The 15,095-nt window shown below is 32.7% G+C and overlaps 2 protein-coding genes across 5 annotated transcripts in view; both read right to left on the bottom strand.

Annotated features, from left to right (window-relative positions):
• The window catches only part of LOC147812596 (pre-mRNA 3' end processing protein WDR33-like), a 612,260-nt gene that overhangs the window by 453,510 nt on the left and 143,655 nt on the right, over positions 1 to 15,095 (bottom strand). The window lies entirely within an intron of this gene.
• LOC147812598 (cuticle protein 14-like) overlaps positions 6,587 to 15,095 on the bottom strand; it is a 42,147-nt gene continuing 33,638 nt past the window's right edge. For 2 of the 4 annotated variants that reach the window (XM_087161946.1, XM_087161949.1), the window contains 2 exons: positions 10,161 to 10,289; positions 6,587 to 7,080 (listed from right to left, as the gene is read on the bottom strand). In XM_087161946.1, the coding sequence (XP_087018072.1) occupies positions 6,598 to 7,080; positions 10,161 to 10,289 (612 nt within the window). In that variant the 3' untranslated portion in view covers positions 6,587 to 6,597. Of the gene's footprint in view, positions 7,081 to 10,160; positions 10,290 to 11,640; positions 12,170 to 12,346; positions 12,580 to 15,095 lie in introns of those variants that run through there. The other 2 variants (XM_087161947.1, XM_087161945.1) reach the window with 2 other exon arrangements.

Raw genomic sequence — 15,095 nt, 5'->3', positions numbered from 1 at the left:
AATATTTCAACTTGTCAGGTGATTTCTTACGTTAAACGGAAATTATATTTCTGATAAAATATATTTTTAGAAATGGGCTTCTACAAAACTAGTCTTGTTTTTTAATCTTATTTCTCTGCCGAGTCTATTTGCATAACGAAAATCTTTAAATGGATATGCCTGAATTTGCTTCATCTCAACTCTAAATACTTATAGCATTTTAATGATACATTTTGAGCTCCCAAAAGTATCTGTTTAACTAAAAACTTCAACACTGAACAATATTTATTACAGATGATTCAGTTAGTTTAATTGAGAAACGGGCTATGAGTATAGCACGTGATAAAAGGATATATTAAAAAGTAAATAAATTTAGAAAACTTTTGAATTTTCTTTTTTTAATGTAAATATGACGGGATGAGCAAATTTACAGCAGTTCATGTTTAAGGAATTTCGTTATGCATTCATATTTTTGGGTACATTAATTCTGGCTAATTACTAACATACGACTAACTATAACATATATTTCAATCACAAACTAACATTGATACATTGACTCGGCGGTTAAATAAGTTTAAACAATGGGGCACAATGACGCGGTATAAGATATTAAAATTTTTATGAATTAAGAAGCACTAAAATTTTTTGTAATTAAGGTTATGAAATTAAGCAGTTTTGAATAATCTTCAGTTATAAAATAGTAAAATTCACGCGTAGAGAACGCTTAGAAATATTTTGGAAACAACCTAATTTTATTAAAATTCAGCTTTGTTCGAATTTTTAAATTTCTAATTCTGATGAAATATTGCAAAACCGGTAAATTAAAGATGTAGACAGCGGAGTTTTAAAAACGTGGATCTGTTATAATAAGTATTTACAAAATCAAATTTAAATTTGTTTTTTTAAACTAAAACAAATTTTTAACTCGGTAGACATTTAAAAAAAACTAGCGACTTCTACTATGACTGGAGAGCTTATGGTACTTATACCAACGGAAACTAAAATTAATAAAATAAAAAAACATAAAAATTAAACTTGACAGCTTTAATTTTGAGAATCATTTCTATTAGACACACCCTAAATAAAAGCCTGAAACTGTCTAGTTTCTTACCTCAAACTTCTGATTTGTTTTCTTTTCGCGATATTTCTGGGAAATTGTAACTAAAGGGTAACGTTCAATTCCATATCAATCTTTTTTCATCCAATGTTACATTAGTCAATACATACGCAAGTGAATTGCTAAATGGTCACTTATGCGCAATTAAGGGAAGAAATTTTTTTTCGAATGGCAGGCACTGAACTTTATTCGTTTCGCCTTAGAAGATGCCAGAGTTGTTACTCATTTCGCGTTACCCAGTGGACACCTGTGAACCAAAGTCACGGAGGGGAGTAACATTGCCCACGCCACACTGCCACAAACCCGTTCATAGGGTGGGCCACATTCACTCATCACACACAACAGAGGACAACACAAGAGAAACATCCATGCCCAGAGCGGGATTCAAACCCGCGGCCATTGGCTTCGAAGTCAGCGAAATCAGGCGCGCTAACCGCTCGGCCAGCTGGCCGGCTGAGGGAAGAAATTGATTGTAAAATTTGATCAAATAAACTTGTTAAAAGATGTATAGCTGAAATTTTTCTCAGATTTAACTCTTGTGTAGAATTTTATCACAAGCGATTAAATTCGGATGGTGGATGCACGACTCCAAATGTTTAATTCCTCAACCTGATGGGCCTAGTGAAGTGATATTTTAGGTCGATGAAGTAACTTAAACCTTAATTACCAATTTAAATAGTTTGCAATAGTTTGTTTAAATAGTCTCTCTTGTAATATTAAACTAGTTTCATAATAGATTGACTAAGTATGATTTATAACTAAGCTAGGTCCTGCATCTGGAGCCGTCTATCCACAGTATGAATCTGTTCTAACCAGGTTTTCAACATTCTGGAAAGTAGTCGGCACATTTTAAAACTTTTATAGCCATTAAAAGATAATGAATTCTAACTGTTAGGCATAACGCAATGAGGAACTTCGTGTACAGGATCTAACTTGACATTAAACTAATCTAAAACGAAAAAAGTGGGTACTAGACAAATTAGTTTTCGATGCACGCATGGTAGAGATTACTAAAAATAGGTTCCTTACAAAATTAATCCTTTCAGAATGCAGAATATCCCATAGTCTGATAAAAGAATATATTTTAATTTCGAAAATAAATCATAACGTCCTTAAAGGTCCAAATTATAGAATTTACTTTATAAATAAGTTTAAATTTAAGTTAGATGGCAAAATTGGAACGTGAATTAAATCAAGTCTATTCGAAAATTTAAAACCATTGGAGTTGTGAATGTTTTAACTTAGTATTGCTACAAGATTTATCCAAATTCAGGATAACTTATAACTATTTAAAATATTTTTTAAGGAAATTTAAATCTTTCAGCGTGTATATGTTTCTAATAATAAGAATAGGTATTTAGTAAGTGTTTACATGCTTTAAAATAGATTCCACGTATTTACGTATAACTCAAATGTTGTCAATTTAAGATTCCAAATATCTGAGTTTGGTGCTACATAAAGCAAATATACATATAGAATTTGATTCAAATGAGTATTTTAAAAGTTCGTGAACGCATATTTTTAAATCTAGCAAGTTCTGTAATTGTATCAGTGTGTTTTTCTCTAATTCCCGTGCAAAAGTACTGCAAATATAGGTTCTTAGTCAAAGAAGTCGATTCAAGTTTTTATTAGAAATTTGCCAATTTGAAAAAAATGCCAAAACAATCCACGAGGTAATGTAGAAACTTTCTTAATGTGTTCATTTTTAAGTCTTTAACAGTAAAATTTTGAACAATTTTTCTTATTCTCATAGTATGTTGCGATTGCGCTTAATACTTCGATAAGAGTTAATGACATAGATAACAATAAGCTTGATTTAGAGATTAAAACTTGACCATATGAAATGCAGATTTGTAAATTCTAAAATATAGATTTTGAAATCTCTAAATTCATTTTCGTTCCACCCTAAGCTGAACATTGTTAACAGACGAGAAATAGTCTATGCAAATTTAAATGAAATGTTAGAGATAATACGAAATTTTAACTATCTTTTGGGATAGCTAATTTTTTTTTTTCTATGAAGTAAAATTTCTACGAAATTCTAATTCTACGCTGTTAACATTCCTTCCACCCAAGTAAATTTTGAAATTTTAAATAGAAATTGCGGCTATAGCATTATATAGTTCTAGAGAGCAAAATTTAAACCTAGTTCCACGTATTTATCAATAAACTTCAATTAAAAGACAGCTCAATGAAAAACAGCCAGTATTAGCGCGGTTATAGTCGATGGTCTACGCAATTTGGGGGCATCTATCTGCAGCATAAGTGTGCAAGGGTGAATCGGAAGTTTCGGTATGTTCTAGACTAGAGCCCCTGAATTAGACAGGCCGACTTATCATTCATTTTTGGAGCAAAGAGCTAACATAAGCACATAACATAACTAATACTTACATGACGTTAACTTGCTAACTTGTTTGCTCCAATATTGCTTGATAGGTCAGCTCTGATAGTATAGGAGCCTTATACTAGACTAGTGTGGAATATGACGTGGAAGTGGAAGACGGCCGTTCTGCTTTCGCGTCATGTTTCACACTCGTCCAGCCGTTTCGGAACTTCTCGATGCACTCTTTTGTGGAGGATTAGTATCCTCGTACTGTGTAGAGACCTTAAATCTTTAACGGTAGTGTCTATTGGTTTAAGAACTCGAAATAAGCTATTACTTTATATATTCATTCAGCATAGACACTTAAACAAAATAGTTAAGAAGAGTTCCCTTTTTGATTTATTTCGCTATATTGATCGTGTGTTCAACAGAACTCTAACGTTATTTAATTATAGTAAAAATTAGATTAATAGCTGTAAGTCTTCAGAATTTATAAGCCAACCGAAAAAGAAAAATCCGGTTAAAAATTTTTAAAATTTCGGAAGAGATTATTTACTTACTTTTTTCTCTGCCTTTTAATTTTTATAAACTGTTACATTTAACTTAAAGTAAAAAGTAAAGCTAGTTTTTATCAAAATTGAAGTCTGAAGTTTAAAAGTTAAAAAACTAAGCGCTAAATGTGCACAAATCTGCTTTTCATACATAAATTTTCAAAAACTAATGAATAGTTTCAATTTCAAAAGAAACTTTTTAATTCTGAAGTAAAAACGTTTTGAAATCTTAAATTTGTTTTCTTTTTTGAGACGCAATTTTCAGAATGACAAAATTGTTTAATTTCAATTAAAAATTGTAATGTATTCAGGCTTAATAATTAAGGCTCATTCTTTATGTATTGATGCAGATTTTTACAAGAGGAATTTTCAATATAATCTTGCATTATGCAATTAAATATCCAGTTTACTGTTTGATACCTCAATGTACTCTTTAAGAAATCCATGTTAATAAATATTTCATTTGATGTAAAATTTTCAGTTTATGTAAAAGGCTGTGTAAATAAACTCCATTGTTATTAGAGCTCCATGTAATTAAGGAAGGTGTTTAACACTAATATGTAAATGAGGGAATGTAATATGTAAATGTCAAAATGTGGTTTTGAATAAATATTTGTTACACTAAGTGGTTAGTTTCATATTTCTTATACATAAGAGTTTCTATTTATTCCAGACTGAAATAAGTTAATACCTCTGAAGTGGTAATTTAAAACTTAAGGGTTTGGTAAATTTATCTTCAGGTTTTACTTAAAATTTACAAGGAAATAATAGGATTATAGTTGGATTTATCTGTAATTACTTTACGGGTAGTTATAGCTACGGATAGTTAATTCAGTTTTGATGAAATCTAGATTTGCTTTGACTGAGTTTAACGTTGGAACACTCGTTTTAGAGTTATTTTCATATCTGGCAACATTTACTTTACTCTTAAAACATTTAAAGAAGTGTTTTCCTGGTCTTGGTGAGAAATCAAATTTAATTAACTAGACATAAACTGCAAAATTTTCATTACCAAGAATGAAATATTTTTAACCAATATAAAAACTATTTTGAAGATGTTTTATTTTTCATCCCTCTAAGAATTAAATTCTAAATTTAAATATATGGCTTACCTCTTTTGGAATCCAGTGTAACCCCCAAAAGTGTTCTTTGCCTTTTGACGCAGAATTTTAATTAAACAAATGTTTTTAAAAAAACTTTTTCGTATTAAGGTCAAGACGGTGAAAATTAATTTAGAATTTTAATTTATGATTATGAAATAGACTCTTTTATTTTTCTACGGCGTTTGCCTCATTGTCGACTGCATATATTCTGAATATTTTTTTTCTCTTAGTGGCTCACAGGGTTTAGTGAAGCATAGTTTTTGTTGCAAAATTCCTTCGCTATTCTATTGGGGAAAATCTGATTTTTCTGATTCTTGAAAAGATCAAAAGTAACTCGGAACTATTTAATGTCCTTAACCATTCAAAAATAAGAGGTGGGGAAATTTTTCATCCACACTCTGTACTCTTCAAAAAATATTCCCAGTAGGAAATTTGTATTACAGCTGACATTTTAGTTTCTGAAGAATTAAAATTTTCACCCCACTAGCTTTTAACCTTTTCAAGAATATCATACCAACTTAGGATAGAATAACATTTACCAAAGATTCATAAGCCTTCGTCTTATACTGTTTAAAATACGCAGACTCTTAATGTGAGAGATATAGAAAGATGACCTAAATATATTCATAGATCGCTAAACGAATATTTATGAATTACGTTATGAACTTATTAAATAGCGTGAAAATGAGGCAAATTAAAGTTTAATATACTGTCGTCATATTTGGCCCTATATCTCCACTTAATATTGATCCATAATGTTCAAACTAAGCCAGGTATTATATTACAGGGTTCTATAGTACCCTACCAAAGGAAATTGCGGACCCTCTAATTGGCCTATAATGTGTACCTCCTATGGGTAACTATGTATGTTTAAGATATAATAGTGTGTTGAATAGTGTATCTCGTGCATGTTTCAGTGACGTTATTTTTTCATGATTAATCCATTGCCATTAGTGCATAGTTTGTATAGTATAGTTGTTAGCGTTATAGTTTATGGCCCATTAATTATACCAGGAGTTGGAACTTGTCTCCGCCTTCATCACTTGGTATCCGACTATACTATTTCGCTATTTTTGGGAGAAGGATGTGAACAATCCTGAAACAAGGTTGCTATTTGGCGATCGCATGACAGAAATATTTATTTCGCAATCTTTATGCGCACTTTTTTAACATTAAATATTTCATAAATTTGATATTTCTCTCTTTTGAGTGAATAGTTTGTCCTCTTTGAGACATTTTGCTGCTATATATATTTAATTCGCTAGAGTAACGAAAGGTATAGGAGCAGATGTAAAAGCGAAGTAAGTAACTGAAAAAGAATTCACTGTTTACTTTTGGCACGCATTAAGGGTTCTCAATTTCAAGCTCGGAGACTTTTCTCCTCTTACTTCCTTGCCGAAATTAACTCTTCGTCCAAGGAAGTAGAATTAGGTGCCATCCCTTAGGGAACGAACTATAGTATATATTTAGACATAACAATCTAATTAAATTCAGCAACTTTAATAATTTCTTCTACAAAAGCTCTTAATAATTATAAGAGTAGCCACCATACTGTCCAGATACCATCACTCTTGCACTCCCTGGCTGTTGAGGAGTGTTTGCAGCAACGGGGTAGGGTGCTGATGCAGAAGCTGCAAACTGTAATGGTTGGCTTCCGAAGGCAGGAGGTGCATATTGGGGTTGGACAGGAGGCACTCCTGGAATGTTGCCATTTGACTCTGGAACAGATGCTGCTTCTGGCCCTGGATACGTCATGAGGGTGGGAGCGTCTTCTTTGAAAACAATGACGGATGCTGGTTCTCTTTCGTCCACTCCCGGTTCCGTTGATTTGAGCTCAGCACGGAAGCCATTTTCGTCTGCTACGTAGTTGACGATTCTGATCAGGCCCTCGTTGTTCGTGTAGCCGTATGTGCCGAATTTGCGACCGAATGCATCATCCCTCTCACGCCTGAAGGTCCCGCCCTCATTGTGTCCCTCGTTGTACCCATAGTCGTAGTTGCCCTGGTTCTGCAAGAAAAATAAAATTTCAATGGAATATATTACAATCTAAAACAAGTAACGAAACAAATGTAAATAGAACAGCTTATCGCGATTAGAATACGCGATTTCCTTACTCATGCAGTTTCCTCTCCGTAACCATGATATTCAAAAAGTTTGCCTTTTCCTTCCGCCATTATAGTTTGTCTAAAGTAAGAACTCCCCTAGCCATTCGTCTTTACCTTTGGTGGTAACTATGGTAACAAGATATAACCATTTCTAGTAGGGGTGTGGTGTCATTGTTTAGGTCAGGTTTTGGTTTAGGTCGGCGAGCGAAAGGGTACCTTTTTCTTCGGTCTTTAGAGTGAAAGCAACCCTCTCTGAAATATGCTATTCTTGTTTCTATAGCAGAGGATTGTGTCAGACTTACAGTACCTGGCCTAATTATTAGACGCACTGTAAGATTCTTAATTATCTGGTGATACTGTACAGCTTTATTGTTTTTATGTGACTGAAATCTTGTTTACTTTCGTGTATGGTTAAATGAGACGATATCTAATATTAATTTGACGATATATTATATAAATATAGAATGTTTATTATATCAGCATATATTATAATAATTAGATCAAATTATTAGACGCATTGTAGTTTGTTAATAATTGCATGTTTTGCACGATACAATACTTTTATATTTAAAGATAAATGTAATGGATTTTTATTCAGGAGATTTTTTCTAAACTTCCTATTTGTATTTATTTCTAACGCAATGTTAACCCATTTGATACAGGAGCGTAAACAAATGCAAACCGGTTTCATCCGAGTAAAAACAATACAGTTGTATAGTATCACCTGACTATTATAATTTTACATGGAATCTTATAGTACGTCTAATGGTATGGCCAGGGGGGAGTTCTGACCGGAAGACAAACTATACACTCCCAATTCTCACTGAAATATATGACAGTGGGTACAAAGCAAAATTGTCTGCAGCCACGGTTACGGAGAGGAAAAAAGTGTGGAGAGTAGAGAAATCGTGAGATCTTGTAACGTCTATTTTATTTTCCAAGAGTAAAAGTAGATAAGTAAATATTTGTTACGCAGAATTGTGAATTTCTCTTCGTTTCACTCTTATTTAAAACTATTTAACGTAGATTTAGTTTAAAATTCTAAAATTAAAAATTTTAAAATGACAGAAATTAGTTTCTTAGCATTTAAACCTGATCATCTTTCGTTTCATTAACCTCATCTTTTTAAGTTGTAACATTTTCGGTTGCTGTTAAAAACTTGCCCATGTCGACTGTGTACGTTTTTTGTGGAAAAATTTATTTTGAAAGTTAATACAACTTGTTGAAAAGTAAGTAAAACTTATTTACCGTGTAATAATTGTTAAATAATTGCGAAATTTCTTGGTCTGACAGTGTTACATAATAATTAATATAATGTAATTATTTTGTAATCTTAATACTGGATGGACAACACTTACTGGAGGAACAACACTTTTAGCTGTTTCTTAATAACAGTCTAAAGTATTCTCTAGTTTTGTAATAATTTCTCTATTTTGAATAATGAAAATAAACATAACAGAGAAAAATATTAAGAAGGTATTATAAATGACGTTTACTATTATATACCGTTAATAAAAACTATGAATAATTTAGAGAATGTTTATGATAAATAATTTCGACTCTTATTCCGATTATATATTTAGAATTTGAGAACAGAAGTTATAGTGTTGCAACTGAACAGATTTCATCGTAATTTTGAAGGATTTGATTAAACCGTTCTAAAATATTTGTAAAATTTTAATCATAAGTTTTTTTTAAACTTTGTAAATAAAAATTTACTTGAAACTTTATAAATAGTTTCTGAAATTACTTAAGCTTCACTTTGAAGATATTAGATAAATATTTAAATTCCAAAATCGAGATAGTCTAATAAAACATGAAATATTGTTTTAAATTTGTTTCATAAAAATTATAACCATAATATTAGCAAGTGACTGAGCCAGTTAGTATATTACGACAAACACAACTGCAATTATAACAGATAAAAATAATATATCATCATGTCAGAGACTTAGCTATTTTAGAGCCTATTTTTATTTCAAAAGTTTGATATATTGGGAGTACAAATTAGTTCGTTCCGCTTTTTTCGTGGTCAAAAATGCATTTATTTTAGAACAAAAAGAATGAACAGATTGGTCAAAGTATTGTCCATCACTGGCTACTACTTTTTTCAACCTATCAGGCAATTCCATATCGAAAAAATGTCTTCTTTTGAGGCGATCCAAGTTAGGAATCAATATTCCATTTTTGCAAACGAAGTGAACCTGTGATCTACAAAATCATGCTGCATCCGTCGGAACAATCAGTAATCAGAAGGAGCAATATCCGGCGAATATTGCGGGTGCGGTAAAATATCCCACTTGAGCGTTTCCAAATAATTTTTTATGACTTTCGCGACATGAGACCGTTATCATGCAGAAGATTAACTTTGAAATGACTCCGTAATGCACGGCTTGAATGAATCAATTGTAGCCTATACCGATCGCCGGAATCGCTAGGATCAGTCTGCATAGGGTGCAGCTCATAACACCACTCACCATTATTGAAACGTCGAAACCATTCCCTACATAATTTATCAGTTGGAACGTTCTCACCATAAACTTCTACAAGCATTTGATGCCCTTCAGCTGCACTTTTCTTAAAATTAAAGCAGAAGTATAAAACCTCCTTCAAATACTGCTTAGTTACCACAAAATTTGACATATTCAACAAATTAAAAAACAGGGTTTTTGTATGAAACTCAACGCGATATAAACTGAATATTATTTTGACAGATGTCTAACCTCTCTGAAACCACCGAAGCCAGCTGTCACTATGAAACATTCATAACAACCAGAGCCATCTTTTAAAAACGGACCGAACTAATTTGTACTCCCAATATTTACTGTTGACAGAACAGAGAAAATAATATGCGGAGGTAGAAGTTTCCGGACCTTCCTTTTTAATAAATTAACCCTATCATTTGATAATTTCTGCCCTATGATAGATTGTACGATGCAGTAGAACGACAGTTACATGGAGTTATTTTGATATATTACTTACGTCGTTTCTATGGTATTGAGTAATCGATGAAGTTCCGTCATCTCCAAGTCTCGTTGTTGCCATAGATGAATCAAACTGCGATTGGGCATAACTCAAAGACAGCACAATTGCAAGCACGGCTGCAAGAATCTGCAAAAGAGAGCCATTTTTAATTGCACCAAACAAATTACTTAGTGGTAGTTGCTTTCAAAATTTAGAAATAAGAAAACGTAATAATCTGGTTCAGTTTACAAACATTATTGACTTCCATGAAACAGCTCATACATATTTATTAAAATAATACTCTGTTGTAACTCCACTAGATTAAAAATAATTAGAAATTTAGATTAATTTAGATAGACGTTAAAAAATATTATTTGCTTTCATATTAGTTAAAGAGCTTCATAAACTGCTTGTTTAGCCCCCACAATTGTGTTTTTCAAAAATGGGTTCCGCACTTTTAGTGTTCGATTCGAATGATATAAAACTTGAAACCTAATAATTTTTGTTGGTTACCACTGCAACTTCAACAAGAAAACTGTTTTTCATTTTCTCATATGTTGGTTTCCATAAAAACTCGTTAAATATTTAGCGATTTAAAGCGAAAAGTTCATTCTTATTATTACTTACGAATTTTTAAATAATCATTTCCCATTTGTTACTTTAGCCACGTGTAATTCTGTATTCAGATAAACTTTTTCCAAGTATAATTATAAAAGGGTAACTGTATATCTTTATCCTAAAATGGTGTATAATAAATACATGTTGTTCGATTACTTACATTATATATAATTCGCTAAATTCTGAACATTTTTAATTTTAAAACTTTATTAAATATTTGTGTAATCAACATCAGAATAAAGATGACATTAAGTAAGAGATAAATAAATAACTTATCTCCCTCTCTCTCTAGAGTAGTCCCCGAAACATATTTTCTAAGGGAGGGGAGGGGGAAATAAAATTAAATTACACAGTCACAAAGGATCTTTAAATTTCACATATAAGGAAAGGAAACTTATTAAATCCTGAAAAATATAAATTACTTTTTAACCTTTCTTGTTTTTTTAAATTTTTCGAAGAATTTAAACAGAGGATAATTCATGAAAAAAAATTTGTTTGAAATATTGAGGCTGACATTTAGATGAATGCAAATATTTTATTGTAATTACTAAATCAATAAATATATTAGGGGGGCCGGAAAGCAATGTCGTTTCGGTGCGTTTGATTATTGTTATCAAGATTTTTTTTAGTCAATAATGTATCCACCCTCGTTAGCAACAACCTTTCAATGCCGGATTGAAAAGGAATGGAAATGGATCGAAAAAAATGACTTGGTTTTAAAAGCTAGCGAATATTTAATGGACCGAAACGACATTATTTTCTGATCCCCCTAATATTTAACATCTTAAAGTAAAATTTTACTGAGGAAGAAGACATTTTCATAGAATTAAAGGAAACATAAAGATTAATGATGAAAATATTAAGTTAAAAATAAGGCTACCGTGCTTTCATTTCTTCTGTATGGTGCCGAATGCTGTAGTCCCCGGAAATCAGAAAAAGAAAAACTTGAAATTTTCAAAAAAAGTTGCTTACAAATAATACTAAATATCTTTTGGCCCAATAGTGTTACAAATAAAGACCTTTTGACAACAGCTAATATCCCATCTGTTAATGAAGAAATTTTGACTCGGCCATATACTAAAAACAGATAGAAACAATCCTGCAAATGTTGCAAGCTCATGAGAACCTGACGGAAAGAGAAAAAGAGGGAGACCGAGACTGACATAGCAAAGACGGATGAAGGAAGATCTTAGTAGAGTAGGATTAACTGGAAGAGAAGAAGCGCGTTGCCTGTCCAAAGACAGAAGTGTGTGGAGAAAAAAACTCGAGGTCTTACGTGCCAGTTCAGCACGAAAAGGATAAGTAAGTGAGAAAGCGAACGACATTCATAGAATTTCTTCTTCTTTGTTAATTAAGGACCATATCACATGACTTTTCTAGCCAATAAGGTGCTGCTAGCATCAGTGAAAAAGGTTTTCGAACTTTATCTTCTTATCTTACATAGAAATACACAAACTAATTAGTTGTCTGTTACATTTTACTTATTTGTTTATATAAGTTCCAAAACTAGCAATAAAAATAGATACGTTACATTATCGAACAAAAATGGGATTTTTCGTTCTATGCAAAACGTGAATTTTACTCACCTTCATAGTTGGTCTGTAGAAGAATTGTTGGAATGAGAAATTTTGACGTTTTGTGTGGTGAATGTAAGGATTTCCTTACCTTGTATACATAAGATGGTGCATAAGATTGGCAATAGACAGAATGATTCAAAACTTGTTTCGAATTTAGGACTTTAGTCAACACTCATCATTCTTTAATCGCCTCTCACATATCACTTAGAATTAAAACTTGGAGATTAGAAGGCATTCTTAGAAGGAAATTTCTGCTGTCTGTCGTAATGCTCTTATGAGAACAGTATTTCGAACTTAATCTCTTCTTCATTAAAAAGTACATCGCTATTTTTTTTTCCACTTTCGATTATGTGAAAAATATGTAAAGTTTAACATAAAGGTTTTAAATACAGTTATTGTGATTTCGTAATAACAATGAAATATTTGCTTTCATTGTTGCTTACTTTTTATGTAATCTTTTCTTTTTAAAGATTTTTTTAATTAGTGAAAATTAAGCTGGTCTTAAGAGGAGAACTTTTTGGCAAATTCTATTTCACGCACATAAGTCTGCAGCTAAAAATTTAAAGTATAGAGAAAAATGCGTTCAGGTAAATTTATAATAAAATACGAAATAACGGGAAGATTTCGCCTCCCAAAGACACGAATCGGGATAGAATCTCAGCGATGACATCTGGCTCAGCATCCAACTTGCAGCGACCACAGTGCTGACGTGAAATATCCTCAGTGGTAGATGAATCATGGGCTAGAGTCCCCTTGCTGTCAGGCTAACCGTGAGAGGTTCTCGTGGTGTTCCTCTCCATTTAACGCAAATGTGGATTAGTTCCCTAAAAAAGTCCTTCATGAAGGCAAATTTCATCGAATACTTGATGCAGGAGTTGCTTTGTCTTCGGGATTGGGTTCAAACTGACAAAGCTACGTAGCTGAACATTAGTAGTCAGGAAAATCATGGCTGTCATGGACAACATCAGGCCAGTTTTTTGGGGGGAGCTGAGCTGTGCCGTACCTGTCAGCTTGTTGAGGATTGGGAACATACATTAATCCATTGTATCAATTTTAAGCACATTAGAGAGAAATTTTTTCATTCAAAAACCACGCATGAGTTTATAAAGGAGCAAACCCTAAAATAAAAAAGGGAATTGAGGAAATAGTAAGAAATTTGTGTAGTAACAAGGCACCTCCCTGAATCCTGATGGCCTCTTGATGCCTACTGTTAGAAAAGATATACTTTAAATCTCCTATTGATTTACCTGTTATGGTTTGATTTTTACTTGAATTTTCTCCTAAACTGTTTTCTGCGTTTTAATTTCATGCCTTTTGTCAATCTCTGCCTCTATGTGATTCATCATATTGAATTTTTAATCACTTGTGTTCCTACAGTATATATATATATGTCTATATATGTCTTATATGTCTTTATGTCCATATATATATATATATATATATATATATATATATATATATATATATATATATATATATATATATACAGTCCAGTCACATTAATGTGACCACCTATCAAAAGCAGGAATAACCACCTTTGGCAGAGTGGACCGCTGCGAGACGTGCAAGAAAAGAGTCAATTAGGTTTCTGAAGGTGTTCACTGGGATGTTGAGCCATGCCGACTCCAGTGCCATAGCGAGCTGCGCCAGATTACGCGGTTGAGGATATTTGGCGCGAGCAACCCGATAGAGATCTGCTACAGATCCCCTTCTGCTACGGAGGCCCATGCGCAGCAACATTAGCTGAACCGCTGTTGAGGATACACACTTGGTAGCCCCTTGGTTCAACTGGGCGGTCAGTTGCTCAACAGTTGCACGTCTATTCACCCGAACGCATCTCTGTAGCTTTCCTTCGCCTCTGTCATCTATAGCCCATGGTGCACCGCATGTGCCTAGCCGCCGATTTCGGATAGTGCCATTTTATCATGCACGGTATACTTTCACCACGGTGGCACGCGAACAGTTCACAAAATTAGCCGTTTCCGAAATGCATCCACACCTGGCCAATAATCATGCCCTTTTGGACGCGGATAAATCGCTACGTTTTTGCATTACGTCAACGCTTGAAATGCTTTCCGATGCCCTAGGACAGTGGTGGGGAAACTTTTTTTAAGACGGGCCATTTGTAATAACTAGACAATCGTAGCGGGCCAAAGAATAATGCTTAATCGTTAAAAAATTTATGTGTTCTATAAACATATACATATATTATTACATACACTTATTATTTTAATAGTAAAAAAGCAAAAGGTAAGAAAATTATAAGCACAAAATATAAAATGAATTTATTGTAGTTCTTGATGTGAAGTATTATCACTTTATTTTCTGGTGTAATTACTGGTTGATGGTGCATGAGAAAAATGAAATTGAGACTGTTTCTTCAAAATTTCATCATAGTCCGGTTCCATTTGCGAAGCAGAAATTCTTAAAACTGATGAAAGGTGCTCATCTGTAATTCTGTTTCTTAAAGAAGTTTTCCTAAGCTTCATTGTTGAAAAGATTTGTTCGCATATATAAGATGAGCCGAACGTTGTCATTATCTTCATTGCATGAGTAATTAGATTTGGGAAATTATCGCGACTTAAATTTTTATAAAATTCTAGTAATGGTACTGAAGGAAAAATTTGTTTCAGGAGAGTATTACAGTTCAGTTCTATTAACTCAAGTTGAAATTTTGCATCAACTTCTTCGTAATTAACATTGAATGGGGTCGCAAAAATACTAAACTCTGGTTCCATTTTTCTAAAGTCCTGAAATC

Source organism: Parasteatoda tepidariorum, chromosome 4 (assembly GCF_982258835.1).
Source record: "Parasteatoda tepidariorum strain Cologne lab strain chromosome 4, Ptep-v5.0, whole genome shotgun sequence".
NCBI classification, from domain to species: domain Eukaryota; kingdom Metazoa; phylum Arthropoda; class Arachnida; order Araneae; family Theridiidae; genus Parasteatoda; species Parasteatoda tepidariorum.
Note: the sequence above shows the minus strand (reverse complement) of the source record. Positions and strands in the feature narration are given on the sequence as shown.